We start from the raw sequence: 27,785 nt of genomic DNA, 5'->3' as shown, positions 1-27,785 counted from the left end.
TGCCCTGCAGTGGGCGTAGTCAGGTTGATGATATGATGATGGTGACACCTGCTGGTCATGCCGACTGTGGCCTTGGGCCAGATACTGTTCAGATCCACTTTGACACGTTGAGGAGAGCGTTGCGATTTGGTGTTGACTGAGAATCGCGGTGGCATAACCGGCTCTATCAAACCGGTGCATTGAATGGACACTGTTTGCCGCAGACCATCTACACTGGTCAGAGGTATATGTCGACCGCCAAGTATTTATAGCTGCGAGTGCATGCTCATATATGTCCAAGAAATGCGGCGATTATGGGGCGAATTAATATATGTTACGTCAGAATATTTCAAATTAGATTTTTTCTTCCCTTACGTACATAACTGGCAGCTTATCAAGGAGCTGAATTCAATCCGCCTTTTTCACAAGAAGTAGCACCCACTGGGGAGTTGCGAAATTTCTTCTGCTACGGGTTTAAACCATGGAGGAAAAAAAACAGAGGAGGGAGCGTCCGGCGAGAACCTTGAAGCCTAGTCTTAACAAGTAAATATATAGCAAAAAAAAAGAGAGTGTGTCCCCCCCCGTGATCGCACCACGTGATAGCATGCGGTAAAGTCTAGCCCCGCTGCGCGCGCGCATGCTCCGATTAGCGCGGCAGACTAACTGTAGATCAACTTCCTTGCCGTAGACGCCCGCGCCGCAGGTCGCGCATACGCGCGCACTAAAACATACCGGAATCAAAACATAAAGGACTGGCTCGGAGAGCGAAAAACTGAGGGAGAAAACGACTTCAAAACAGCCGACTTGCGAACGCTGGCCGCGTGACGTCATGCTCCCTCCTTAGTTTTTTTCCTCCATGGTTTAAACAAACGCACGAGTGAGGCACAGACGCGATCTGATTCCGCGAGGAGCTGTGTGTGAGAGACAGGTGCCGCCATCTGTCGCATGCGCCTGTCACTAACATGAACTGCGCGTGCGGTATCGGCAGCTGGCACTTTTATTTTCAACCAGTGCAACTGCAGGAGATGCGGTGCGCATGCGCAGAGCTGCCGTGTGAAATAGGATTGTACACTCACCCTTCCCCTTACCGCTGTATACCTAAGGGCTTTATACTCGCCTTTCGGCACGTCGGAGCATTGAGAGAAGAGGCAGTTGCTTCAAACGGGACAGCAGTCGTGGTGGAGGAAGACTGGTTGGTTTCTCGACCAGAGGCTGAGCCCGAGCTGTCCAGCGGCAGTCGACAAAAGTCGGCGCCCGTGCGCACCGGGCCTCCGCGTTCATCCTGAAGGTGCTTCGAACTAGGCTGCCATTCTTCACGCAGGCAGAACTTGTCCTCGCGGCCAGTGGTGTCGCAGCTGGGGTCCGAGGGGCCCAGCTGATGTCGCGCCGACAGCTGCACAGCCCTGAGGCGCGTGAGGAGCGGAGGTCCAGGCTCCTCGGTGCCCAGAACGGACAGAAGGTAGGTGAGGACGTTATGAAAGGCATAGCCCATCGGGAGTACCAACATGGCACCGTCGCGGTTCTTCTTCTTCCCCTTCATGTGGACCATTTTATAATGCATGAAAACGACGAGAAAGACCGCTGGCTTGTATTAAAACACCGACTATAAATTCCGCTTACGGCTAGTGGACGATGCCTGTCCTCGCACTTCGCTTTTTTTTTTTTGCACAAAACTGGATTATGTCCCCCCCTCCACCACGACCTTTCTTTTACGATAGCTGTTAGTCCGACATCTCGGTGAAACACGGCGCGTCTGAATCCAAATCTTCAAACGGTACGCTCCCACAAGCTGCGCATGCGCGAAAAAAAAGTAAACAGAAAAAAGAAGGAAGAGAGAGTGCTTCTGTTAGAAAAGGCGCGCTATCGCCTCCTTTTCCCGCCACCGATTGATTATCAGGAAGCACTTCTTCATTTATTCTTTCACTCCCTGCTTTATCCCATCCCTTACGGCGCGGTTGAGGTGTCCACCGAGATGGGAGGTAGTTACTGCGCCATTTTCTTTCCTCAAAAATCATTAATTTAGGAGGAAATGAAACGAGCGGTAATTGTCTCGCTTCTCGGTAGACACGTCAGCCGCGCCGTGCGGACGGGAAGAAGATGGGAGTGAAAGAAGGAAAGAGAATGAGGTATCATCCGAAGCCCCAGAAAAATGAAAATTGGTTTTGAGGAAAGGAAATGACGCAGTAACTGTTCACACACCGGAACCACACCATAAAAGAAGGGATAAAGGAGGGAGTGAAAGAAGAAAGGAAGAAAGAAGTGCTGTAGTGGAGGTCTGCACATAAATTTCGACCATTAACATGCACTGATATCTCAGAGCACACGGGCGCCTTTTGCGTTTCGCCTCCATCAAAGCGTGGCCGCCACGGTCGGGTTCGAACCCGGGTACTCAGGCTCAGTAGCCGAGCGCCTTAACCACTGAGCCACCACGGCGGGTAACCGAAGCCGCAGCAACGCCACGTTTAAGGCAAAAATCGAGGACAGCCTGCACCTTCCAAACCGTACCCCTCGCCCAGTTTTGCACAACTCACACATTTGATGAGGAGGAAAACAAATCGCAGTAGCTGTTTATACTCTCGAAGGACACCTCAGTCGCGCCGCGACGGAAGAAACGAAGGAACAAGTGAAATAACGCAGTGGAGGTCTCCGGAATAATTTCGACTACCTGGAGATCTTTACCGTGCTCTGACATCACACTGCGGACAGGCGCCTTTTGAGTTTCACCTCCATCGAAACTCAGTCGTCTCGACTGGGATTTCACTCCGTGCCCTTGTGCTCAGTAGCCGAACGCCGTAGCCACTGAGCTACCGAGGCGGATCAGGTCATGCAAGGCTCGCATGTCGCCCGAGGACCGGCGATGACTATAGCGGGGCGCTGTGCAGAATATATAGGGCAAGTGCCGCGGTGGCACGACAGAGAATACAGACGCAGGACCCCGAATATCGTGCACTCGAACCGGGGCGTATGCTAAAAAGGTGTCGTGACTCCGAGATCTGCGAACATGCGTCAAAAGGACGTGAGCTCCGTCCAGACACTGAACTCATGTTGGACGGATTACAACAAAGTTGTCGTCGTAATCGCCTAATAATAGACAACAGTGTACCCACAAGTGGATAAAGCCTTTTCCATAAGAACATTCGCCACCAACTACGTCGCGCAGTATATCCACCAACGTGGCAAATACTCCTCTAGAAATCACGAGCCTTACATCGCCCACTCTATATATCCCCAATGTCCATTGTTCAGCGGTTACAGCGCACGTCATGAAATCACACAAATTCCCAGCATTACTTTCCCTTCCTACTTGGAGACACTGTGTGGCCGTGGTGGCAGTTTAGTGAAGCCCCGCGCACCTCTGTCGACGGCAGCTCGCTGGCGTTTTGCGCGAATCACTGCAGCAGCGGTGATGACGTCATATATGACGTTATGACAGCTTCGAAGGAGTGTGAGGACGTACCCGGCTAAGTTATCCCTGTGCAAGGTATCTACAGTCTTGATCAAAAGTTTTCAGGCCAAAGGCTCTTCTTCCGGGCATCGCATAATGAAGCCATCATGGCACCACCAAATACCGAAGGTCCTAGAAATAGATGGTTTCTTCTCACGGTAGAGAAGCTTGATGCTTAAGGTGTATTTTGAATGCTATGCTTCACGGGTCATGCAATGGGATTCACCCACTATAAATTAACGCTGTAGCCTGAAAGCTTTTGACGGGAGGGTGTAATAACCTTCCCCACTACCAAAAATTTCACGCAGTCTTTGAAACCATATATTCTCCCAGACGACTGGAAGGAGATGAAAGTGGTTCCCTTGCACAAATCAGGCAATCGTCATTGTCCAATGCAAAACACATTTAATTAACCAGTGCATCATAGAAAATTTTAGAGCACGTCATTTCCTGCCCCATAATACAGCCTCTCCAGTTCTAGTTTTTATTAGTTATCAACATGGCTGCCTGAAGCAATATTTGTGCGGAACTCAGCTCGTCTCCTTTATTAATGATTTTTCTGCTATTGATCGTTTACTGCAAACTATTCCTTTCTCACGGGCTTAATATTTCGCGAATTCGGATGCAGTCGTAGTTTAGCAATTTCGCAAAAAAAAAACGTGCAAAGGAGCATACTTCTCCCTCCTTCCTTGTTGTCTCCAAACTTTTGTCGCTTCGAAGACAGGTTGGTGGCTCATGTCCTGCTACATGGGTCCTCTCTCGCGGCATTAACCTACCTTAGCTGCAACTCAGTAACAAACAGAAATCCTGCTCGTAGTGTTCTTTGCTGAAGAAAAGTTTTGTTGCAGAGGCAACACTACGCTAGGTGTGAGCGATTTCGCAGAGCCCTGGAGAGCCCCAACTGCGCATGCGCGATGAGCGAGTGACGTCAGAGCAGCCCAGAGCCGCCGCCGACTCCTCCGCTGCGCGGGTGACTCAGAGGTGCCGTCTCCGCTGCGCCAGCAGTGCATTCTCCAGGAGGAGTGACGTCACAATGCACACAGCTGCGACGCTGGGGCCACCGCCGGCTCCTCCGCTACGCCGGTGACTCAGAGGTGCCGCCGCCGCTGCGATTGCAGCGCCGTTGCTTCCGCAATTCTACTCGGGATGGCCAAACCACAGACATTTTTTATGCGAAGCATACTAGCCGCACAACCGAGCTCTTCCTTGCTGCGCCACGCGCGGCCGCGTAGCTACCACTTGACCTACATCGGCGCACCACGTGATATGACGTCACAACAGCTGTGAAAGCTGGGGCTCAACTCGTGCGCTCGCTTGCGGACGCGCAGCCTCCACCGGCGGCCTAACTCCCGTTCCTTCCGCTAGGGGCGCTGACGTCACAACAGCTCTGAAAGCTGGGGCTCAACTCGTGCGCTCACTTGCGGACGCGCAGCCTCCGCCGGCGGCATGCTTCGCATCCTAGGCTTAGCCATGAGCTAAGCCAGGCCATTTTTTTTATTTAAAGGAACACACGCACCCAATTTTAATTTTAGTTTCATGTTTTCTTTTGTGCAACGATGCATACCACAGAAAAGGTGGATCTCCCGGTGGTGTTCTACTACGACAGCTAGAGAGTTAATTGAATTGATTCTCCCAGACTGTTTCGGTTTCACCAACCGCACGACGGCTGTGACTTCAAAGGTGGATTTAGGCCACGTGGGACATAAAAACAACGCAATATAACCACTGATAAGCGTTTGCTGTGATCCCAGCCCTTGAAGCACGCTGGCTTAAGGGTTGTAGTAGATTAAAGTACGTATCAGAGATTATATTCCATTTTTTTTTAATGTGATAGCCTTAAGTTGCAGTCTTGCAAAAACCACCGGGTTTCTCTGTAACGATCAGCTCCCTTATTGGTCGAGGGTAGCAGCACCGCCAAATTTGAAAATCTGAGGACTAGCATGTTCGAGTACCTTCATCATTACCCGCCGCGGTGGCTCAGTGGTTATGGTGCTCGGCTGCTGACCCGAAAGACGCGGGTTCGATCCCGGTCGCGGCGGTTGAATTTCTTTGGAGGAGAAATTCTAGAGGCCCGTGTACTGTGCGATGTCAGTGCACGTTGAAGAACCCCAGGTGGTCGAAATTTCCGGAGTCCTCCACTACGGCGTCTCTCATAGCCTTAGTCGCTTTGGGACGTTGAACCCCATAAACCAACCAACCATATGGAACCCGACGAACACGCCCACGGACACTATCCTTGCCAAAAGGCGATATACTGCTCCAGCCGAAACGTCAGTTGCCGACTACGCGCGGCGTGTGGGAGAACGCCTAGTAAAAGCAGTGAAGGAGGCTAGCCGCAATCGCGCGAATGCCAGGGCGCATCGGGATTTGGAATTGCAAGTGGGAGATTTGGTTCTCAAGCGCAACCACGCGCTCAGCGATGCGAGCACGGGGTTTGCGGCAGGCCTCGCGCCGAAATGGGTCGGCCCATTCATTGTTGCTGAGAGGCTCTCGCAACTGAATTACAAGCTGAGGAATCCGAATACGGCTGCACTCAGCTGGCCCATCCACGTGGGGGAGCTAAAAAGGTACTTCCAAAGGGAAGTCGCAGTGCAGTGGGAAACTCCGACCACGCGAAATCGCGGGGAAAGGACGCTGACCCCAACGCACTCCTACAATAGCCGCAGCATGCGAAAGCGCTGCTAAGGGGACGCACTGGGCGAAAGTTGCCCCGGGCCGCAGTGGACGCGAATTCGTGGACGAAGGACAATGGGGCCCGGGTGATTACACCCACCCGCGCAAGGGTCGGCCAAGGACACAAGGAAGTCAACGGACTTCAAGGTTCCCAGAAAATTCGGGGACCACGTAACGACCTCGCCAACCCCTGCTCCTCGTACGACCATAATTTGACCAAATGGCAAGTTACGATTGGCGTAGGAGAAAAGGGAAGAGCCAATGGGGAGCGTGAATGCGCCTCCCGTAGGACATTGCGGGAGGACGGACGTCAGCCCACAGTGATTGCGGCCCTCACTTCCAGCTCCCACGCAGCCAGGATGCAAGCCAGCAAGGGGACCCGTGCAAGAACGCCCGGTCACCACCAGCGGCAACGGGATCGCGGGCAGTGGCCAAGGAAACAGAACCAGCCGGTGCCGCAGCCCCACGCAGGACCACGGCCGCGGGGCAGCACGCTGGCTGGCCGCAGCTGCCTGACCCCCGCCGCCAGCCTGCGGGGGACGCGCCCGTACCTCACCCCTAGGATCTGGCGGCCGAGCCCCAGTTCCGGCCGGCGCAGCGGGACACCGTCGTCGGTCCGTCGCCACGTGGGCACATCAGGCCGGCGAGACGCCACCTCGCTCCTATGTGAGTGTGGCGCCGTGGGATCGGCAGCTGCAAGTGGAGGCGGGCCTGGCGCTAGAGCGGGTGCCTGCGAAATTTTGCGAGTGCCCTTCAGGACCACCTGGCGGCGCACCCGGCTGCCGTGATGCCACCAGACCCGGCGGCCACGTACTGCCCGGAGTGCGGGGGTCTGGAGGTTACCCGGAGCGCCCACGACGCCTCCCGCTACTACCGGCAGCAACATGAGGGAGGCGACCTGGACACCGAGGTGGTGCGGGCACGGATGGCCCGAGACCCAGTGTTCGCGGCCAGGGTGCTTCGGGTGGAGAGCGCCCCATCTAGCCCGGAGCCCGGGTCGCACTGCCCGCTTCGGAGAACGAGCCTCCATCCACGCCATCCTCCTCAGGAGCACCATCCCTAGAGGACGACGACCTAAGGGCCATGGTCCTCGACTTAGATCTCCTGGGAGATCTTTGAGCGGCAAACAAAAGGTATCTTTAAACTTGGAAAAAACCACCTAGGCGCAAATAATTTCGCAAGGACAAAAATGGCTGAGGCTTAGCTAAGGTTAAGCCTAGTCAGATGCGAAACATATTGGTGGCTAGGCTTGGTAATACATGGCTTTCCTTGGTTGAATACTTGGTCATTTTAATACAACCACTAGAAGCCTTCGTCGTGGGGGAAGACAACGGCATGTCTACAGCGGAACGCCGACTAACCCCGAGACGCGCATTGGGTGAGCGCCTGGATTGCCACGGAAGCCGAGTCTGCCTGCCCGGTGGAGCGAGCGTTTCACCTACACCGAGTGTGAACGCGCGTTCGAAATGCGCGGGAATGCCGCTCGAGGACATTCCGGCGTCTGTGCGATGGCATCGTTCTCCCTCTCCCAGCGCGTGACGGCGATCTGTCGTGACGTCATGTGTCACGTGGTGTGACGTCACTGTACCACGTGGTGTGCACGGCGTGTAACCACGGCGAAGGGCTGAAGTGTACCTCTAGTAATATGCTTCGCATAAAAGGAGACGAGGAGACAACGGACAGGCGCCTGTCCGGTCTCCTCTTCTCTTTTTGTCCTTGTTCATGGGCGTCCGGAGGGGGGGGCAAGGGGGGGCGGCTGCACCCCCCTGGAAAATCACTCACTCGAACCGTGAGTGATGGCCGCACGCCAGGGGCGGTGGTGCGCTCAGCCAAAAGGGTAAAAGCAGCCCCGCTTCGACGCTTGGTCACATCTGCGAAATGCCGCGTCCGGGCGCGCGTCGTTCCGCCGTTTTCAAACCACGCCACCGCCAGCTCTGCTCAAGGACGACCTGTTGCAGACATGCAGCGGCACCGGCGAGCATGTGTTTCGAGCCGTCTTGAGATGGGTGTCTGTTTCTTTGATCTCTAGAGAGATAGCGACACGGAGGCAGACAGTGCACAGGGCACAGGTCGCTCGCTATAATCATGATACGTTCGTACGCCGGCCACCGATGAATTCTTGAGGGAGGAAGGACAAATCAGCCGTGTCCACCCCCGCTTCGTCGGGCTGCTCAGGGGCAAGCGGGCGACGAGTTGGCGCCGCCGCCGCGCGCTGTCTCCTCCGATCCATGGGAGAGCTCGGTGCGGTAGAAGCGCCGCTTTCAGAACCTTCGGCAAAGGGGATTAGCTGCTTTTGTTCACGGCGACGCAGTCTCCAGAGGCGCCCCCACACCAGAGTTCCTTGCGTCTTCTCCGAAAACCAGCGCCTTTGGTCAACGCAGCCCGATGGCGCCTGCCTGGCTCGCCTGTCACCTCTGGCTGGGCCTCAAATCACAACAGCGCCCATGTACTGTGCGTGTCAGTGCATGGTAAAGAGACCCAGGTGGTCGACATTATCCGAAACTCTGTACTACTCCGTCCCTCATAGCCTGAGTCGTTTTGGGGCTCTGAACCCCATAAAAGCACAAAAACAAATTTTCCGGCCGAATTAGTTGCGGGTGTCCCTTCCCCTCGGAAGTCGCGCGGCGTTCCTTACACCCCAAAAGTGCGCATTCGTGGATATTGTGGCAAGTAAGCCCTTGCACGTGTGCGCGCCTCTGTGTTTGTGCTTCGGTGTTTTTAGTGGCGGGTTGTCAACGAAGGTGAGAACAACCAAGACAGCGGACGAGAAAACGACGAGCGGCGAGCAGTGTGTGTGCGGTTGCTCGACTGTGCGGATGCGCGAGCAAGATGGAGCGAGGTGTATGAAGCTGCGAGCGTGCATTTATCTTGTAAATAAGTTTTCGTTGTATATATAGTCATCTTTTGTTTTCAACGTACTCGTTCAACCATTTTTCCAATCAATATATATGATGACTGTGCACTGAGAGCGTGTAATGAAGCACAGAAATGAATTTATCACCCGTGTAACTACGCAATTCGCCCAGAAAAATCCGAGGCGCCTACAGTTGCTGTTCAAGGAAGACTGACTGAGTGACTGTAGTTGCGTGTTTGTGAACATATTGCGCTGTGTGCTGGTCATCAATTCGGGTGAGTCGAGAACCCGTATGCAGTAAGACTGAGCACTTCGAGTATTGATAGTATCTTTTTGCATTTTTATTAATTTTAATTGTTTCTTTGTTGATAAACTCCAATGTATCTCTACAATCCGCGCTTTAATTTGCTGCTTGTAATTTTCTTTCATGTGTGTATTTTACTTATTTTTTATTTATATATAAATAAATAAATTTACTCCGCAAATAGTGCCTTTTCGCTACGAATATACCCCCCCCCCCCCTCCGGCGCCAACAACCAATGGGCCCCCCCCTGCAAAAAATTCTGCGGACGCCCTTGTCCTTGTTAAATTATTTTCACCTAGATCGTTTTTTCCAAGCTTCAAGGTGCAAAACCAACTAGCCTGTCAACATGCCTTACTAAACAAAAGCTAACGACTTAAATGAGATCGTTGCAGTCTATCGTCCGCTGTACTCGGGGGACGTTCGGTCTCTAGGGAGGAGGAGTGTGGGAATTTCGGAATGCTGTATCCTTCGCCGGCCGACGAGGCGCGCCGTGGAGACGCGGGAAAGCGGACCCTTTCCTCCCTCCTCACGGGCGAGCAACACGATGGTCCGCTGGAGAGCGCTGCTTTGCCCTCTTCCCCAAACTGGTCGCAAGCGCGCCCCGCCAGGCGCCGCCGAAGCGGTCGCTGACTGGCCGAAAGTGACAGCGGGCAAGTGTGCCGAGATCGGCGGGGACTGGCTGCGGCCGGAGAGAGACAACAGCGAGATGACGTCAGGTGAATACCTCCCATTTTCCCTCTTTGTTGTCATCTTGCCCTGTTAGCCACATGACCAAGCCAGACGGCAAGAGTCGAAGATCAAGCAGCCAGCGATTTTGGGAGAACCCAATAAATGTTTGGCTCCAGGCAAATCGTCCTGTTCTGTGTTGTGTCCTCATCCGCGTTTCCGCTGTGCCGCCGTGAGAACAGTCGCCTGTGGTGTGCGATACTGGGAGCTTGGAGTTTGCGGCGTAGACCTCAAAGGAGGCTCAACGGCCTAGTAAGAACCCCCCCACACCCAATGCTGACTGCTGCATTGCTGGGCTGTGCACTCTAGCTATCAAAGTGAAATTCTTTCGCCACAGTGACAACTTCGGATTGAAGGGAAAAAGCTACTTATGAGAAGAGCTCACTCGTTGAGGTCTGGATGACAACTGTCAGTCTGTCCACGCACATTTCGTTTTCAATTCAATGGCGTCTCGTTGGCAACCAGTCACCCGTGTAACACAACGTTGCACCGTAAGGTTGTCATATGGCACTCATTCATCAACGAAACCACTTTATGCCTCAGGATGTCGATCGGCCTCATCTCGATGCATGTGCTGCTTGCACTCTTTTTAGAGCCGACTGAGAAAAGGGCAGCAACAAGAAAACGTGCCAAAACTCTGCCGGACCGATGGTGACCCGGAAGTGCACTTTTATGGTACAGTGTTCGTTTTCATTAGTGCATTTACAACAAACTGAGGAACATGGTGAACGAATGTCGCGTGATCACAGCCATAAGTGGTGGCCACAAATGAGCTTTTCTGCTACGAAAATGGTGTCGACTCGACAACTATGCAGTTATGTTTCGCTGAATAACCAGCTCACAGCGCTGCACAATTCCAAAGTAGTCAACTTGGAGCAGTTTGGTGCAATTTTCTCAATTTTTTTATTAAGATGGCATAGGTTATCTCCTCTGGTGCAGTTTGGCGCATTTGGCCCAAGGGTGGCATAACCGTTTCACAACAAAAGATTGACACAGCAAAGATCAACAAGACGGCAAATAATTCATCAGAAGCACTCAGTTTCTTTGTACAGGTGCTGCCTTTTAAAAGTAAATGGAAGACAATATTAGCAAAAAAATTTATTAACATCGTCCTTGTTTCAAGTGTTCTTGAACAGATATAGGCAGCCTAATTGTGTTTGTGCGAATTAAGCAATGCACCAGTAAATCTCAATCAACAGGCTTTGGATTAAAAGAAATTTAAGGCCACATTTCATTTACCTTTGATGGCGGGTGTACACACAAAACACTAAATATATGACCATAAAACCATAAGATTAAATACATGACAGATCATTAACAACCGCATGTAGGTACTTCAACATCACAGTTGTAGCCCTGCCAGGGAGACTTCATCACAGCAAGCCTGTAGAATGCAAGGAGTGTTGTGGAATCAAGGATCGTGTGTAACGTTGGAACAATGAAAGTGGTGTGTAAGTAGCCGCACGTATTTCAAGGCAGGAAAAAGCACCAGCACAGAGTTGTCTGGGTTGCAGGAAAGTGCACCTTATGACGGCGGCAGTCAAGCGCGAAAGCTTAGGATGATGAATGTTGCTGAATGGTCATTCGTTGGACATGTGTTGAACATGTGGCGAATGTTGCACCTCCAGTTCCCTTCATGCACACAGGCCTGAACAAAATGCATACAGCAGAGCTAGCTAGCAGCCACCTTGCAGTTGCAGTTCACAACCTTGAAGTGCAAGAGTAGAGTTTGTGCATAGTTTTCTTTTTATAAAATAAGAATCTATGTTTAAGTTTAATCAAAAATGATATGTACCAAACCACTTGCGTTAACAGATTACAAACATGTGGCCTTAATAAATGTCACCATTTGGTAGCGTGGAACCAAGAATAAAACGAAAGGTAGTCAAGGATATTCAGGGGGTACACAACACGTGCACTGCAGGAGGCAGCAGCTTACTGATATGCACGACCAGAACAGAGTTGGTGGCTTCCATAGACAGTGCAAACAGTGAGGGAAACACGCAGAGCTCCAATGTGTTGATTCAGTTGGTTAGTCCAGAGCTCAGCTAAGCATTATGGCATGCATGACCGTTCTCAGTTTCCATTTGAATTTTTACTCTATGGCTGGTCATCCGCCAGGATATTCTGTTGTATTAAAAATGTCTGATACCAGAAATGTACAGTGACACCACTTTGGTTGGGTCCTTGCAGCCACAGCTGGAAACCAGGCAGTGCTGCTGGTGACTGAACATCAGCCACACTGGCTGCTTGCAAGCGTCACGGGCTTGACTAGACTTAGTCCTGCTACTGCTGCTCGGTCGGCTGACTCAACATCAACTGCTGGTCCTTGAGGGCTGACTCCATCTCTGACACCTTTGACGCCAGGGTGGACACAGTCTGGGCAGGAAAAGTGGTCGTAAATCTTCGGTGAACACTCAAACAGACTCCATTAAGGAAAAAACAAAAGTGGAGCAAGGACAACGGAAAGCCACTGCAAGCCATGAAGTGCCTTTCCTGGGGTTTGTAATCAGAGGTACTATCGCGCTCAATATGAGTTGCAACGCATGGTCATCGACCGGGGCTCGTTCCGTGGTGTGCCTCCTCCAAACAGTCGCTCGGAATTCTGGGAGAAACTTTTTCCTGAGCGGGGGTGCTGTTGTTTCCTGGAACAGCAGTTTCTCCCAGAATTCCGAGCGACTGTTTGGAGGAGGCACACCACGGAACGAGCCCCGGTCGATGACCGCGCGTTGCAACTCATATTGAGCGCGATAGTACCTCTTCAGCCACAGTTTAAAGGTGCACTGAAGAGGTATCTGAACTCTTATCTTTACAGGTGGAACTCGATCGACACGTTCCGAGCATTCTTGGAAACTTCGAATTATTGCCCTGTGCGGCCGATTTCCCTAAATTTAAATTGGATTAACGTCTGGCTCCCACCTTTTTTTTTTTTAATTCCCCGCGAACGGTGGGAGGAGTCGACCAACCTTTCACCCAGTCCCGTGGTGGCTTGCCGCTCTGCCATCGGCGGATTGATACGTAGTGATCGGCGAAAGCAAAGAGTCCACGCGTATTTTTATTTCCGCGGGCCTAAGTTGCAGCCATGTAGTCTCTGACTAGACTGATTTATTCAGGGAAACCTAAAAGAAACAAAAACGAAAAAATAAAAACGAAAGCATAATCGCCACACGACTGCTTGAAAGGCACTCCATGCGTTGGTCGACTCCTCACACTGTACGCGGGGAATTTAAAAAAAAAAAGGCGGGAGCCGGGCGTTAATCCGATTTAATTAGGGAAATCGGCCGCACAGGGCAAAAAATCTAAGTTTCTAAGAATGCTTGGAATGTGTAGATCGATTTCCCGCGGCAAAAAGACGAGTTCAGATCGAAGAGTTGTCAATATCAGTCTTTTTTGTCATTTTTCCATGGTTTGAGAGGAAGGAGGTATGCAACAAGCGTACAAAAAGAAACTCCACATCATTTACGGACCAATTTTGTCGGCTTATAATGACATTCAGAGCCCCAAGTTTTATAAAACCTTAGAAAAATTATGGCAGACGACGTGGAACACCAGGTGATGGATAAGTTCAGTAATTATGGTTCCAGTACAGAGTTTAATTTACCCGCAAGAGTATTTAAAAAGAGATTGGGCAACTCCATCCAATTATTGTTCTAAGCAAAAATTGATTCTCCTATTCTTCCTGGGTATGTTAACGTTTTTTGGCAGCAAAAAACCCATTTACGACTGAGAAAAACGAATTTAAAAATGGTCTCATCACTCGATTCAAACTCGCAAAATCCACACTGGGGAGGACTGGTTGCCGCAGTTTAGAAGTGAACAGTGGCATAGCCTCTGGGATCTAAGCAAGATTTTCGGTGTTGATACGTGTATTCTACCTGCAAAATCGGCTGGTGATGGCAACACCTGTACATCGTTCTTTAAAGCCTTTACAACCTTATAAAAGCCCCGTTCTTGGTCTCTGTCATTAGAATACGGCAGTCCGTTGATAGAAGCCAACTTAAATTTGCTCTCGGTGTCTCTTTAGGCAGAAATGTCCGTTAGTTTTGTTTCCCGCTGAAACTCTGACGTAACATACCTGGCTCAGCTGCGCCAGCTGACTTGTCAGTGCACTCACGACTGCTTCAATCCTTGCCTCAAAGCTCGCTCCATTGGTAGAACCCACCTCCAGCTGCTGGTGGTCGCCAGATGCCTGCAAGCAAGTCAGCTAAGTGCACCGCACGTGATGAAAACTTGATGGTTTATGGGGTTTAACGTCCCAAAGCGATTCAGGCTATGAGGGACGCTCTTAAACTTAAGGAGGCCCTTAAGCTTCGTCTTAACCCAAGCATCACAGGTTATTGGCCCAATATTGGAAATGGATGGTTTCACACCGGTCCTTTGCGGGACCAGCCTCTGCCAATACACTTCCAATACTGGGCCAATTAGCTGTGCTTCTGGGGAACGGGATGATGCGATAACATCCTAACGGGCCTATTCAGGAGCCTAGAGTCTTCTTTCCATATTACTTCGTCTAGGTTCTGCCTACATGCCCATATATGCAAAACTGGTCATTCTTTACATTCATAAATTGCAGGGAGTCTTCATATAACTACTGGTGACTGCTGGGGCTTGTGAGACATGGGTTTCTCTCCCCGAGCAAACTATCACCACCAGTCATTAATACTCATTCAATAATCCCTGCATGACAGCTACCAAGGCAAACAGGCTGTCCCTAGCATCACTCAGCAGCAGGGTGCCATGCATATAGTCGGGTACAACTTAGGTCTACAGTGAAGCTCCGCCCACATTCAGCCTCTGTGCACAGAATTCCTCCACGAAGAAAAAGTAGTCCACTGCTTAAAGGTTCCTTCTTACCTAAATAAGAAGCTTACCACAAAAAAAAGTTATCAGCTCTAGAATTTTGATATGTGGATTGTTTGATATAGTCAAACATTAAAAAGCTGATTTCGTTTACTGTTGCCATTGGCCAGCGGAGTAATACAGGATGCCGCGGACCGTGGCCCAGTGTTAGCAACTGCTGTTTTTTTTAAGCTGTATCCTACTATATAGCAGCAATGGCCCTCCAGAAGAAGTGCGTGGAAGCTGGGGCAAGTTGGTGGTGGTTCACATTTGAAGCAGTGTCAACCAGACAACAGACAGAAGAATAGACAACATACAAACAAACTGTGATTTACACCAAGGCCATGAGAACAAGGCCACAAAAGAAATGTGGGAAGCACTCTGTATGACTTCGGCTACAGGCCGTGGGGGGTACGTAAGAGGCCCGTCTCTGGCTTTGACTGAAATAGAAAAAATTTTTTCGGCTGCTCAGAAGTAGAAACATGCCTTGTGCAACGAGGGTTAATTACATCCCCGCTGGTTTCTTGCCTGCTTGGCTTTTTTGCTGGTTTATTTTTGTTTCCTGTGCTATCTGTTCCCCACGATTAGGTGCATATAAAAACTCACCCTGTTGAAAATAAACTCAAAGTCTGCACTTGTGCGTGACTGTGTCTCGTGGTGTCTCGACAGCATTCCCCATGTTTGCAAGGGTGGAAGAGCGGGCTAGTTGGTTGCCTGTTCCAAAGTTCCAATGTTGCCTGTTCCAAAGTTAGCGCACCCCTACGTCATTATGAAAGGCCAGCTAGCCCCCTTTAAAGCACTATTGAATTTCTTTCAGAAGCAATTCCATTTTACTCAAGTGGAAAGAGGGCCGCTTTGCAATCCAAGAAATGCATCATGTTCATGATTGCCTTCACAACGAACAGCTAGCCGAGCATCAGGTGTTGCATGCCACTTTGCATTCCTGCCTTGTAAGCTTCTCAAGAGCCGGTGACAGATGCTTCCAGGCCCGGGCACATTGCTAACACGCCGTGTCCAGAGCACGGGCTACCGCGCGGCACTGTTCCGCCTCATCGCACTATTGCTCTTGCCGCGACTAACCTGCCTTTAGTTTGTTTCATAACCTGTGCTTTGTTTGTATTAGTGGAGGCATCGCATGTAAGCGCTACTCCGCAGCTTTCTATGCCGGCACCGCAAGCCTCTAATTGGCCGTAGACCCCGTGACGTCTCCCTGTCGTTCTGCCTCTTCAGCACAGCACGAGTACTCCTCCTCATACTCGACCTCTCCTCCCTTTCCCTTGCTTCACGCTGGTGTTCTGGTCACATGATCACAGAAGCGCCGGTGAGGATGGCGACAGTGAACTAAATCAAGAGAACTCGTCACTGACACCTAGCACTACAATGCGGCAGCATCTCTTCCTTTCACACAGCCACCACTGAACTCGCCACAACCAGCTGCTTTTGGCTCAGCGAAACGCAGCTGCGCACGAGCCAGCACTAGATGGCGCCACTCGTCCAATGTGGCGGCGCCCTAGGGAGATCGGTCTATGCGTGCAAATGTGATTGAACAGAAGGATGCACCTGCTGCACACCCTGCACGCTGGCGACCCGCGCCACTGGTGGCTCCCGCTTGATGCGTGAATTCGCCGTTGGCAGCACACTGTCGCTGTCGACGCCGGCCCGCTTGCCGGTGGTGGTCTCTTGCTGTTCCGCTGCTGGGGCCGACTCGGCTTTGTAGCTCTTCCACAAGGACACCTGCACGCCATTTCCACCCACCTTGAGCCTCGCTCTGGCCAGAGCAACGTGCGGGTATCTGATGTTATTCAAGACGGCTTGTTATTGCGCTAGCATTAAGGCTTCCAATCTAGCAAAAACCCGTCGCCTGAGTGCCTGAAGCCAGCTAGACCTAGAAATAAAATAAGTAAGGCAGCAACTCCACCGTGCCCACAGTTATTTCATATGGTATGATCTAAGAGCTCACACCGTGCCTGGGTTTCGAACCCGCAGCGGCCTGAACAGATCAGCTTCGCTGGCCACTGCACGAGAGAACTATGCTATCACCACAATTGATCACCCCTTGTGTTTAACTACCACTATCTCAGGCTGTGCACTGCATGTCGTCATCTTTAACTTCCATCCATGTGCAATGAAAGCAGAACACACCGCTATTGCAGTGCCCTTTTAAGTTTCGTCAAGCGGTCCAAACTTTTGTACTGCACTGCCACTAAAGGCGCCCGTGTGCTGTGCGATGCCAGTGCACCTTAAAGATCTCCAGGTGTTCGAAATTATTCCAGAGACCTCCACTGCAGAACCTCTTCCTTTCTTCTTTCACTACCACCCTCCTCCCTTCCTTTATGTTAGGGGTTCGAGTGTCTACCATAAATGTGATACAGCTACTGCTTCATTTCCTTCCCTGAAAACCAATTTTCATTTTCCTTTTCTGCCACTAAGGTCCCCAATCACTGATTTCACCGATATTTGCGTGAAGCAACTTGAAACATTAGCCTCGAACCGAAAACGAGATGAAATGCGACGTGCTAAGGCATATACTTCGCATTTGGTCAAGTAAGCTAAATTGACTGCAATTTTTTAAACATAAAAATGTTGTAATAGCTACAAAACACCGCTTTTGAGATTGGAGGTTCAGGTGGGGCGGATATAGAATCAAGCATGTCTGTTAAGAGTAAGGACTTACTAAGTACCAAATAAATTTCTAATTTGTCCAAGCAATCTGTATTCAGCACAGTGAACAATCTGTGAATACAACCGGAAGAAGCAAGCAGCGCGTCTAGCTTTGTGCATTATGACGAGAAAGCCACTAAAGTCCGACACAACTGAAGTCTGAAGTGAGGCTCTGCGCGCATTCAGGACCACCGAACACAATTCCTCCGCAACAAAAAGCAGACCTTGTTAAGGCTTCTCTTGTTACCCAAACAAGAAGCTAATCACGAGATGAAATTATAGGCTCAAGAATCCTAATGCCCCTGCTCATCTGATAAAACCAAAAATTAAAAAGCTGATTTTGTTCACTATTGTAGTAACAAGTCAATGGAGTACTACAGGATGCCATGGACTGCTTTTTTTTAAAGTTGTATCCTGCTATAGATGGAAAGATATTCGATGAAGCAAGGCGCGACGATTCCATGCCTAAGGGTAACAAAGAATCCACAGATGAAGCGTAGAACACAAGAAAACGAAACGATAATGGCACATCACACTCTATGTGTTAAAGGCAAAAGTATAGGATCTGGCAAAGTGTGAGTGCATACGCAGTGGCGCGCACTAAAAGGGGTAGAGTTTTCCAAAACTACTAAGAGAGAATAAGGGAGTAATTACTCATCGACAACCACACAAGCGCAGCCAAACGGTTACCAAAAAAAAGCTGTACAGCTTTATGGCTTTCCTTTGTAGCTGTTTGGCTGAGCTTGGGTGGATCTCGATGAGCAATTTCTCCCTTATTACAAATCTACTCCACCTTGGGAGATTCCCCTAAAACATTTGGCCAACACTGTTCCCACTTCGAGTTACTGATCAATTCGCTCTCGCCCTACTATAAGCCTGCCGTCCCAGTTAGCTCAATTGGTAGAGCGACTGCTCCGGTGAAGCGGTGGTCCCGTGTTCGAACCCCGGACCAGGGCGAATTTTTCTTTAACTACGAAGTTTCTGAGAATGCTGTATAGCTTTCCTTTGTAGCCGTATGGCTGCGCTCGGGTGGATGTCACTGAGTAATTATTCACTTATTACAAATCTACTCCACCTTGGGGGATTCCCCTAAAACATTTGGCAAATACTAAGAGAGAAAACAGGCGCTACAACATACACACAGAGAACAAGCATGCTGTTAACACGGGCCTACTGAGCTATTAACTGCTACTAAAGAGGCCGCTAAGACAGTGCCACAGCAGCCACACAAGCAGCGATCTCACCTTGTGGTCTTCGCCTCCCGTGGCGAAGTGGTTCCCGTCACGCGAGAAGCATATGGCGTGCAACGGTTTCTGCACAAGAACAGCCACACAGCGAAGCCACGGTTAGCGTGGTGCCGGCAGCACACAAGGCAACGCGGCTGAGCTGCAACGGAAATCAGCGCAGGTAATATAGACATTTAGAATGGGGTGGCCCTGTCGGTTAGGGGAATAGGGGGAAGGGGGCCAGTGCGCAGGCGCATGACAGTAACCCTCCACTATTCCCCTATTAGGAACTTTTATAACAGGGTGACGCTATCGGTTAGGGACATAGAGAAATAGCGGGGGACTGATGCACAGGCACAGGACAATAACTAGAGGGAGGGGTGTTATTGTCCTGCGCTTGTGCACTGACCCGCACTAGGTAAAAATATTGCTTTTTCAGCGTACTGCAGTATTACCAATGTTGGCCGACACCAGAAAACCAGTGAACTGTTTCAAGTAGCAAGCTATTTAACTAATTTTTAATAATCAACTTTTTAACTGTTAGAGTTAGGTGCCTGGTTGGGGCTCCCAGGGGGTGAGGGCGACAGCTAGGACATTCGTTAGCACCTCCACCAGATGTCACGTAGTGGTGACTGCAGTCCGGTGAACAGGACGACGGTGAAAATGGCTTCTCAACAAAACTCTACTGGGGATGACTTGCGCCCGCAAAGGACTGAATGAGTCTGTGGCGGCGTAGCAACAAGCGTGCTCCGCGGTCGTCGAACAGAATGCCCGCCGCTCTCGGCCACGCTAAATTTAAAGCTGATAGCGAACTTTCGAAATAAAGCGTGCAAAGTTACTACATAGAACGTTCTGGAACAACGTAGAATCGGCTCCGCCAGGATGCGATCAATCGAGATAAATCAGGTCACGTCTTGCATCGCCAAATAAAGAGATAAATCGACATTCCGGCAGCTTTGAAGAATGAAGAAACAAACACTACAAAAACTCGCGGCAATGTTGCACCCTTCCTCGGCGCAAAGCGGCCACCATGAGGATGACTCACCGAGTGGTTGACAAGCGTGTAGAGTAGCCTGCCCTTGAGCAAGTCCAAGATACGTGTGGCGCCGTCGTCGGCTCCCGTCACCAGGTACTCACCGGAAGGGTGGAAGTGCATGGCGTTCCCGGCGCCCTCTTGCGCTGCGGCACGGTATTACCAGCATGGCGATAAGCATATACTACCTCAAAGAGCTGAGCAAGTCTGCCTCCTTAAAGGGCAACTGACCACCCCCTGGTCGAAAACACTCTCTACCTCTTTTGGAGCGAGCCTCCTCTCCTTCCGCTCCCTCCTCGAGATTTTTCTCTCCCACGCCTCGTCAAGTAGGCTCGGCAAGGCAAAATCACCCTTCCTCCTCCGATGTTAGCCGGAGGCGTGGTGTCTCGTGGAGTGCGTCACAAGTCTACGTCATGGCCCCACCGTGAATAGAATTCTTTTCTTGGTTTTTGCTTGCTACCCGGTCAATTTGAGGGGTGGGGGGGGGCTCGACCACTTAAACTTGTTAGCGAGCGCATCCTTTCATACATCTGTTTGTCATCCGCAGTTAGCGAGCCACCTTTTCATTTTTTTTAAGCCTCCCCATCGTTTCACGACAGGAGGGGCGGAAGTCGATTTTGTTCGAAACACGCGGCGCGGACCAGACAACCGCCCGTTTGCTTTTCTACATGTGTTCTGTGTGTTTGTGTCTTTTCTCCGCTCCTAAACTAATGTCGTTCATTGGAGTCAAGGTGTAGGCAAGATGCACGAAGGATAAGCGGTGTGTGTGCAGAGCGGTCAAGTGGGCGAGCGAGGGAAAGCCTCTACTGCACAAGTAATTAAAACCTTGTTATGGGGGGCTTGCATGGAAGAGAAAAAACTGAGAAGGGAGCGCGCACGCAGAGCGTCTCGTGACGTTATCACGGCGGGGGGGGGGGGGGGGGTAGAACCGACTCACTCAGTTTTACTGTTTTACTTTTTATGGCTAGGGTTCAAGGCTGTCCCCGTACGCTCCCTCCGCAGTTTTTTTTTTTGTTGCTGTTCCTTCATGCGGGTTAGTAGGCTTGTGCCAAGACAGAAGGCCCTGCGGAAAGGTGCGTTGTGCAGACGACGTGACGCCAAGGCTACGCCCAACCTTCTCCCGTCAGTCAGAACGATGCACCAATGGAATGCCTTTAGCGAAAGTAACTCCCATGATGTCAACGGGGTTCACAGTAGTGGGGCGGGGACATTTTTCTTGAAGGAAACAACGAGCGGGCTTTGATTTGAATTTTCGCAGCTTTTCGGGGCGCGCGTGGCTCTAATATTTTGCAGAGGTTATCTTCCATGCCTCACCTATGCAGTGGGCTTGTTTTTCAAAAATGTCCGGACCCTGGTCAGTGGCCCTTTAAATTCCAAAGGAGTCACGCTGCTGCAGTGAATCAGAAGACATTCATAGAAGTGTTAAGGAAGCACAGATGCAAGCTCTATGTGCAGTGTTTGCACTTTAGCCCTCTTGCTAAGTCACATACATGGCTTAGTGGGACAGCGTGACTCCTCTAATGCAAGAGGTCCAAGAGAGGAGCAGCTGAGCTTAAGCGGTGTGAGGAGTGAACGAATCAAACACTGCAAAAAAATTAATCGTGGTTTAGCTCTGGTTAACCCTAGCTGAATTGCGAAAGCCTCGTGTCTACTTGCACGTTCTTCCTCCGTTTCCTCGGCACGCTGTTTACGCAGCGTCTCATTCCGATGCTCCCGAGAACTCAAACCGGTCTCTTCCGCAGTTGAAGAGTCACTTCGGTACGTGGCACGACTTCTAGCCGCATCTTCGTTATGATGCTTCTCGAGTCGTGCGGTGTGTTTTTCTGCCGTCTCTTTAGCGCGTTGTCTCTTCCTCGCTTCGTTCTTTCGTTGTTGCCTCTAGTTCGCGCTCTCCATAACGACTAGAATCCACTGACGCGGAGCACACACATATATATATATATATATATATATATATACCCCCCGCGAGGCGACACCTCCTCTCCCCCTACCCCAGCGGAGCACATCTGGTGGAGCGAGCTGCGACGGCAGCGGCGTCGACGGCGGCGCCATCTGTTGGAGTGCGGCTGCGGCGTTGCTAAGCAACGGCTGCTCCAGGTCGTTCGTGGGCCACGGCATACGGCTGAAGTGCGACCACACGACGAGCCGAGCTGGCTGGCGTAGTGTTGCTTTCGCAACAAAAGCTGCGTACTAAGTAACTTGCTGCGGGCAGCCAAGGGACTATTCTATAGCTTGCCACGGTCGCTATGAGCCCATTTGCTGGGGAAGCCCTCCCGTGACATGCGGTGGGCCAAGTGCGATCCGTCGCAAGAACGGCACTCACACGAGAGGAAAGACGCTCACCGAAGTACTCCTGCAGGAGGCGTTCACTGCGCAGGTCATACACTCGCACGGCGTTGTCCTTGCCGGTCACGGCCACCAGGTTCCCATCCGGGTGGAACTCCGCACACCTGAGCGGCCTGCGCACGTACCAGCGACATCCGCAAATGAAAGGCCGAAGAAAAAAAAACCAGGGGGCACTTTGTGTAAAGTGCGTAGAGGCGAAAGCGTTTTCCGCACCACTTTGCCTATGTGACACTGGTGACGTCACCACTGGATTACGTCACACAAAATTGATGACGAAGTAATGACAAATTACTAATTAGTGACTCATTACTGATTAATGACTGAATACCAATTAACTGCTAATTAATGACGCTTAAGTTTCGCCTTTAGGAGTGGAACGCGACAGCGTGTTGTAGCGCTGCCAGCCAGTCCACGGAACGCCACCACCCGTTCGACGCGATGCCTTGCCCGTTGAAGGCAACGCTTTTTGAGGAAAGGAAATTGTCATCTCGGTGGACACCCGAACCGCACCGTACAGGAAGGGAGGAAGTGGGAGTGAAAGAAGAGAAAGAGGGGCGTAATGAAGAAACTGAAAATTGTATTTGAGGAAAGGAAATTACGCAGTAACTGCCTCGCATATCTCGGTAGACACCCGTCAAAACGCGGACACATCTGCCGACACGGCTGCTAACGACAGTATGAAACATTAAAGACTTTCGCCTTAAAAAAGACATGCGTACTACTACTGCCGCCACAACTCAGGCAAGCCGTCGCGGTGGCTTAGGACTCTATTTCGATGTAACGCACGCGCGCGCGGCACTGCCGCGTCACGTTGGCCAAAGCGAGACCCACTCCGACGCCGCTTGACTACCGACGTGTTCGACGGCTTCGGCGCGCTCTGACGGTGCTGGCGTCGAAACGGAACATGTGCCTATTCTGCGCCGAGCGCGTCAAAGCCGCGAACCCAGAATGCACCGCGCGCGTCGGCTGCGGAGCATGCAGCCGCTACTCGGAGGCAGCAGGCCGGACGAATGGATTTCTGCGCATGCGCGCCGCTTGTCGCTCAGCGCTGTCTCGCGTCTGGAGTATAGGGGGGGGGGGGCGAATTTCAGCCCCGCCCAGCGTCGCCAACGTGACGTGATGACCACAGCCGCCGCGCTTGCGCGCGCCGAGAACGTCGGAGTATAACCGAGCCATTAGGTTCTAGTTCTCGGCCGCTGACCGATGTGGGTCCGATCCCGGCCGCCGCGGCCGCACTTCAATGAAGGCAAAAGCTAGAAACCCGTGTACTATTTAATGTCAGTACACATTAAAGAGCCGCAGGTGAGCAAAATTTCCGGAGCCCTTCACTACGGCGTCCCTCATAGCCTGAGTCGGTTTGGAACGCTAGTTTGGTTTGGTTTATTGGGGTTTAACGTCCCAAAGCGACTCAGGCTATGAGATAAGCCGTAGTGGAGGGCTCCGGAAATTTCGACCACCAGGGGTTCTTCAACGTGCACTGACATCGCACAGCACACGGGCCTCTAGAATTTCGCCTCCATCGAAATTCAGCCGCCGCGGCTGGGATCGAACCCGCGTCTTTCGGGCCAGCAGCCGAGCGCCGTAACCACTGAGCCACCGCGCCGGGGCGCTTTGGAACGTTAAAACCCCATAAAAAATTGGCTGTGGTTCAGCCAGACTGAACCCAGTAAGACGAGCGAAAAGCTCGGCCACTTTTTATTTTGTACTCTGAGCACGTGATTCGGCGAGCGGTGGCACAGGTTGTTACTCAAGGCGAGGGAGGCAGTGGTGAGGAGCGAGCGAGGCACGTGACCTGACGTCGCAGCCACACCTTCGCCCCTCCTCCTTGTTGAAGGTCATTGTCAAGCAGTTTTGACCTTGGTTTGGTTTGGTTTATGGGGTTTAACGTCCCAAAGCGACTCAGGCTATGAGAGACGCCGTTGTGGAGGGCTCCGGAAATTTCGACCACCTGGGGTTCTTTAACGTGCACTGACATCGCACAGTACATGGGCCTCGAATTTCTCCTCCAAAGAAATTCAACCGACGCGGCCGGGATCGAACCCGCGTCTTTCGGGCCAGCAGCCGAGCACCATAGCCACTGAGCCACCGCGGCGGCGTAGTTTTGACCTTGAGATTTGCATGCGGTGAGCAGAGCTTTTTGCTCTAAAACCAAATAAACCAACCAGCCGGGCCATCCAGCTCAGCGCGTGAGACTGCCAATGCAGAATGATTATAAAGCGCCCTTTTTTTTTCCAGCGCGCATTACGACATACAGGGTCTAAAAGAGTAGAAAACTGAGCTAGTTGGTTCATACTTCTTGGTGGGAACAGCCGAAATAACAAAACGCAGACACAGAAAGGAACACAAAGAACGTAGACGAAGCTGACTGTCAACTAAAATTTTTATTGGAAAACCCGCGCTTTTTGTTTCCTTGTCAAAAAGGTCTTGTTTTTATCTCCCGTGTGGTTCGTCCAAGAAGGAAATTTCTTTTCTTGATAGAGAGATTGATGGTGTACTAACGCACCGTGTCCTGTTTCCCGTATCGCCAATGCCTCAAGGATCTCACGTGTCACTTGGTCTGCGTATCTTTCCATGACTTGAACTTCATGCAACTTGAGCTCACACTTGCGCTCTTTTTTGCCTTTCTTGTTTTCTTTACAATCTCTGCAATGCAGGGCTAGATTGCTGCTTGGAGCACCTGATAGCGATGACAAGGAAACAAAAAGCGCGGGTTTTCCAATAAAATTTTAGTTGACAGTCAGCTTCGTCCACGTTTTGTGTGTTCCTTTCTGTGTCTGCGTTTTGTTATTTCGGCTGTTCCCACCAAGAAATACAGGGTCTGTTCTGAAAGTAGTAGGACTGATTTTTTTTTCTAAATTTTATTCATGATAATAGTACAAATGATTAGCATTTTTCAAAAAAGCATCCTTCCTCATCTACAGTCAGATACAACTTAAGTCTGCAGTGAAGCTCCACCCACATTCAGCCTCCGCGCACAGTATTCATCCACGGCAACAAAGTAGTCCGCTGCTTCAATGTTTCTTGTTACGTAAAAAAGAAGCTCATCACAAGAAAAAAGATTATAAGCTCTAGAATTTTGATACATGGATTGCTTGATGTAGTCAAACATTAAAAAGCTAATTTCGTTTGCAGTTGCGATTGGCCAGCGGAGTAATACAGGACGCCGTGGACCGCGGCCTAGTGTTAGCAACTGCTGTTTTTTTAAGTTGTATCCTACTATACACACTGCTGCCAATGAGTTTTTCAGTTTTCGTACGCCTCCAGGAACGCCTAGACTGGAATGCTGTTTAGCTCCCTCGTCACGGCCTGTTGAACCGCCTCTACCGATCCGTGATGCTTCTCCTTGAGCGTCGACTTTATTCTAGGGAATAGAAGAAAGTCTGGCGGGGTCAAGTCGGGGCTCTAGGGGATGCGAGGCAGCGTTGTCACCTTGTGCTAGACAAGATACTCCATTACGAGGAACCCTGTGTGGCTCGGCGCGTTGTCATGGTACAGCCGCCATTTGATTTGTTGACGATGGCTGGGCGGACACGAACAATGCGTTTTCGCAGTCTTCTGAGGACTTCCACGTAGAAAACTGCATTAACTGTTTGTCCGGGTGGTACGAACTCTTTGTGGGTGACTCCATGTCGATCAAAAAAGCAAATGAGCATGGACTTTTTCTTGGATTTGCTCTCTCGGACTTTCTTGGGGCGTGGGGAAGAAGGGGTGGGCCATTCTGAGCTCTGCCGCTTGCTCTCCGTGTCGTATTCAAACACCCACGTCGCGTCACAGGTCACTACGTTATCCAAAAAATCGGGGTCCTCATTCACGTGAGGAAGAAGATCCTGGCAGATCGCTTTCCGGCTGGCCTTTTGCTCCTCTGACAACACTCGCGGCACCAACTTCGCGCACACTTTCCTCATGGCTAAGTTTTCTGTCACGATCTCAAAAACTTGGGTTTGCGGAATGCTAAAGTCATCAGCAATCATTCTGATACTCATCCTGCGATCACTGCTCAGTAAATTTTTTATCACGACACATTTTCGTGGGTCATGCTGGTCGATGAGCGTCCGGAGCGGCCGTCGTCTTCCACTCTTTCCCTTCCTTCTTGGAACAGCTTGTGCCACTCAAGAACACCTGATCTACCAATTGCAGCATCACCGTAGGCTTCCTTAATCATGTCGTGAGTCTGCCCGTTTTACCAAGCTTTGCACAAAATTTCATCACGTATCGCTGATCCAGTAAACACTCCGTGACGAGGCGTTTGGACACGGGTCCACAGTACAAGCGACCTCCTCTCTTCAACGGCCGAGAGCAGACTGCCGATTTTCCCCAGCGTTCCCAGTATCCCTCTTCACCGATCCTGCGCGCGCAGACCGCCTCTCGCCCGCCCGTCCGCCCAGGAAAAAACCAGTCCTACTACTTTCAGAACAGACCCTGTAATTCTTGCTCTTGCTTCTAGTAACCTAGATTCGACTATTACGGTTCCGCGGTGCCGATTCCAGTCACCAGTTACGAGAAGGAGAGAGAGAGAGAGAGAAAAGGACGGAAAGGCAGGGAGGTTAACCAGGCGATGCCCAGTTGGCTACCCTACACTTGGGGGGGGAACAAAGGGGAAAAAAGGAAAAAGAGGGGCAAGGAAATGAGTCTTCTAAGTGACCAGCGACCACTATGTCACAGGGACAGAGGGCGCGCACAGAAAACTTAAAGATTATAGGCGGGAATGCAACCCCGAGTCCTTTAGGAAATTCAGGAGCGCTTTCACCGCTTTCCGTTGTCTGGAAGGTTGTGTCCAAGGCCCCAGAACGTTAGACTCTGTTAAAGGACGCGAGTCCAAGCGGAGCAGAGAAGCAACTAGGCAACCGCGCTCTCGCTCAAAACGAGGACAGTCACAGAGGAGGTGGCTGATCGTCTCGTCACAACCACACTGGCCACACGCAGGAGAAGGAGAAGGTGCAAAAACTAGTGACATTTGCACTTTACTACTCTGCCAGATGTAGTGAGATCCTCAATATGCCCCACAACGGCATCAGATTACAGTCATGACGTTGAGGTCAATTGCCTTGGTCCTGCCACAGCCGCTAGCAGGGGCACGTTAGCGGATGTAGGCCGGGGATATTGACCACAACGTCATGATAACAGGTCGACGCCACTGGATGGAGGGCCTCCTTTGAGGCGGCATTTGCTGCCTCGATCTGGAGGTACATAATTATATTCAAGAAGAATCTGGCTACGACCCTCTCGTGACCCAAGTTAGCAGAGATTCTTCAAAACCCTTCTCTCCTGACCCGCGTGATCACATTCGTCCAACTCAGTTCACTGCATCTATTTCCGTTTTTCCTGCAGGGGCTAGGGCATAATCACAAGCTTTTTGCACAAGCTTTTGTAGCGTAAAGCTACACTACGTGGGTCAGAGCCGAGTTTCGCGCGAGTGTGCGCCGAACGTTATGCGCATGCGCGAGAGCCGCGTGACGTCACGAGAGGCGCAGGTGCGTCGACTCCTCGCCTCAGCCGGTGCGCGCTCCTCGCCGCCGCCGCCGGCGTGCGCTGCTCTCCAACGCGTGGCCTTTAGCCGGAGCCGTGTTTACAACAGTTGCGCCGCGTGCTACTGCGCATGCGCGAGGAGGGTGCGCTGAGTGTATAATATGCTCGGCAGAGAAAAGACGGTCGCCCTCTACATGGAAGCTAAGGAGAGTCGAGCCGTTGCCAAACGGCGC

General features: G+C 51.1%; 1 protein-coding gene across 1 annotated transcript in view; it reads right to left on the bottom strand.

Annotated features, from left to right (window-relative positions):
- Window positions 1-11,066: 11,066 nt before the first annotated feature.
- The window catches only part of LOC149337115 (uncharacterized), a 59,981-nt gene continuing 43,262 nt past the window's right edge, over window positions 11,067-27,785 (bottom strand). Inside the window, exons 8-13 of the mRNA XM_089553334.1 lie at window positions 22,084-22,199; window positions 19,753-19,886; window positions 18,726-18,794; window positions 16,381-16,554; window positions 14,057-14,170; window positions 11,067-12,360 (exon numbers count right to left, since the gene is read on the bottom strand). Coding sequence (XP_089409460.1) covers window positions 12,268-12,360; window positions 14,057-14,170; window positions 16,381-16,554; window positions 18,726-18,794; window positions 19,753-19,886; window positions 22,084-22,199 — 700 coding nt within the window. The 3' untranslated portion in view covers window positions 11,067-12,267. The remainder of the gene's footprint in view (window positions 12,361-14,056; window positions 14,171-16,380; window positions 16,555-18,725; window positions 18,795-19,752; window positions 19,887-22,083; window positions 22,200-27,785) is intronic.

Source organism: Amblyomma mixtum, chromosome 7, assembly GCF_055824585.1.
Source record: "Amblyomma mixtum isolate Tamu chromosome 7, ASM5582458v1, whole genome shotgun sequence".
NCBI classification, from domain to species: domain Eukaryota; kingdom Metazoa; phylum Arthropoda; class Arachnida; order Ixodida; family Ixodidae; genus Amblyomma; species Amblyomma mixtum.
This window is presented reverse-complemented; position numbering and strand designations above follow the sequence as displayed.